Raw genomic sequence first — 2,312 nt, forward strand, 5'->3', positions numbered from 1 at the left:
AATTAACAAAAATATAATTTAGACGAATAATGGAGTTTCTAGGATTGAAAGTTGAATTAAGACATGAGGTTTTCGAAAGATTGGACTTTGAATAGGTATGGAATGATGATTTTAATTGATGAGGATAAAATTTAGGCGAATTGTAGAATTTTTAAGATTGAAAAATTAAATTAAGGCATGAGATTTTTGAAGAATTAGATTAGATAGATAGATGAATATAGGATAGTAATTGATGATCATAAGATTTAAACGAATATTTGAAAATTAAGACATGGGATTTTTGAAGGATATTTGAAAATTGAAGTCTTAGAGATTATTTGAAAATTGGGTTCTTAGAAATTACATGTAAGAATGAGATTTTTAGAAATTATCAAATAGATAAATATAGAATAATGTTACTAATTAGAAAAACGATATTTGGACGGATGAAAAGTGGATGGTGAAATTTGAGATTGAAGATTAAATTAGGGAGTCAGTATTTTGAAGAATTGAACTTTAATGATTGGGTTTTTAACGAATTAAATAAATAAATATAGAATATTAATGATAGTAATAAAATAAGTAAGCGTGAAAATTGAAATATCGGGAATCGGAAATTAAATTTGAAAATCGAAATTTTGAAAAATCGTTCGAAGGTGGAAATTGGAAAATGAACAGATAAATAGATAAAATAAAATAATAACGATAGAAGTAGTAAAGATTTAATGGACGAATGTGAAAATTGGATTTTTTGAAGGTTAACTTTTGGGAAATTGAGAATTCGGAAATTATTTGAAAAACGGAAACCTGGAAAATTAGATTTACGAAAAGAATTTTTGAGGAATTAAATTTTGAGAGTGAAGATTTTGAAAGTTAAATTCGAAAGTTAAAAGGGGAACCGGAAATTAAACTTTGGTTTCAAATATGAAGAATTTGCATAAAATAAACAAATAGGTAAACGAATAAATGAATATGAGGCTAAAAGGGGAGTGGACGTTAGGGAGATGGGCCAAAGCTGGCCATGTAAGACCATGCAGAGTGGAGTCCCGAACTTGGGGATTTGTGAGGCAGCAAGAAATAAAGGATTTTCAATACGTCAAACTGACAACTCCACCAGCTGTTTGAACATCACTGGTTTGTGCTTCTTGTAGCTCGGGCTCCACCTCTTCGACACCTCACCACCTAATGCTCCTGGAAAGGTCGCCGTATTCCCGTTCAGCACCATTTAGTCTTGAAGCGCTGATGCATCGGACCTATACACCCACGAATCCACCATCATAGACGGCGGCAAGAGCGGAACCTTCTTGCTTTGGTGGCTAGAGAACCACCTTAATGACCGCATCAAAGACAGTCTTCACGTTCTTGATGACTCCAACAGCAACAGTTTGACGCATGTCACGAACAGCAAAACGACCAAGTGGGGGAATACTCGGAGAAAGTCTCCACCACCATGGGCTTGGTGGGAATCATCTTAACAAACCCTGCATCACCATTCTTCAAGAACTTGGGCTCTTTCTCAAGCTCCTTGCCAGATCGCCGGTCAATCTTGGTCAGTATCTCAGCAAACTCAACAACAATGTGGGAGGTGTGGCAGTCCAGAACAGGGGCATAGCCATTTCCGATCTGACCCGGGTGGTTCATGATGACAACCTGGGAGGTGAAGTTGGCTGCCTCCTTAGCAGGGTCATCCTTGGAGATACCGGCTGGTGGTCTCAAACTTCCACAAGGCAATATCAATGGTGATACCATGTTCACGCTCCGCCTTCAGTTTGTCCAACACCCAGGCATACTTGAAGGATCGCTTGTTCATTTCAACTGCCTCCTTTTCAAACCTCTCGATAACATGCTTGTCAATATCTCCAAGCTTGTAGATCAAGTGACCAGGGAGGGAACATATGATGTGGAAATTGGTCTTGGGAAGAAAAACAATTTCTGGGTGACCCCGAGGTATTTGGTGGTCCAGGTTAAGGTCTTCAATGTTCAGTAGGTCCAAATTGACACCCTGATTCAGATTCTTCTGAATGGATCCGAGTTGGGACTGAGCGGATTTTTCTAAACATCCAAGAGATGGCACAATGTAGTCCATCCTCAACTTTCTGGGCTCTCTCTTTTGCATCTCTCAGCATTTCATGAATGTGGTTCACACATTTTACAGGTATCCAGAAATTTTCGTTTGTATGAGAATTGAGCTTCACATGGGGCTCTCCCATAAATATCCCAACCAAAATGATCAACCCAGCTGAGATATCCAACACTTTGAACAGACCAGAAACAAAGGAGAACAATCGAAAATAGAGTACAAACAGAGCACAAAAGAATGAAATAAAATGAAC

General features: G+C 37.9%; 1 protein-coding gene across 1 annotated transcript; it reads right to left on the bottom strand.

The window, feature by feature from the left end:
- Window positions 1–1,374: 1,374 nt before the first annotated feature.
- LOC117933413 (elongation factor 1-alpha-like) lies at window positions 1,375–2,065 on the bottom strand. Its single transcript, XM_034854773.1, has 2 exons — window positions 1,735–2,065; window positions 1,375–1,682 (listed from the first exon to the last, which is right to left on the bottom strand). Exons 1-2 carry the CDS (start codon window positions 2,063–2,065, stop codon window positions 1,375–1,377), a joined length of 639 nt encoding a protein of 212 aa, XP_034710664.1.
- Window positions 2,066–2,312: the final 247 nt, after the last annotated feature.

The sequence above is a fragment of the Vitis riparia genome, chromosome 16, assembly GCF_004353265.1.
Source record: "Vitis riparia cultivar Riparia Gloire de Montpellier isolate 1030 chromosome 16, EGFV_Vit.rip_1.0, whole genome shotgun sequence".
NCBI lineage: Eukaryota > Viridiplantae > Streptophyta > Magnoliopsida > Vitales > Vitaceae > Vitis > Vitis riparia.

Excerpts from the sequence above, each read along its gene's own strand:
- LOC117933413 (XM_034854773.1), bottom strand. The coding sequence starts at position 2,065 with ATGGACTACATTGTGCCATCTCTTGGATGTTTAGAAAAATCCGCTCAG. Across the intron at positions 1,683-1,734 it reads GGACAAACTGAAGGCGGAGC|CCGGTATCTCCAAGGATGAC; the intron begins GTGAACATGGTA and ends TGAGACCACCAG.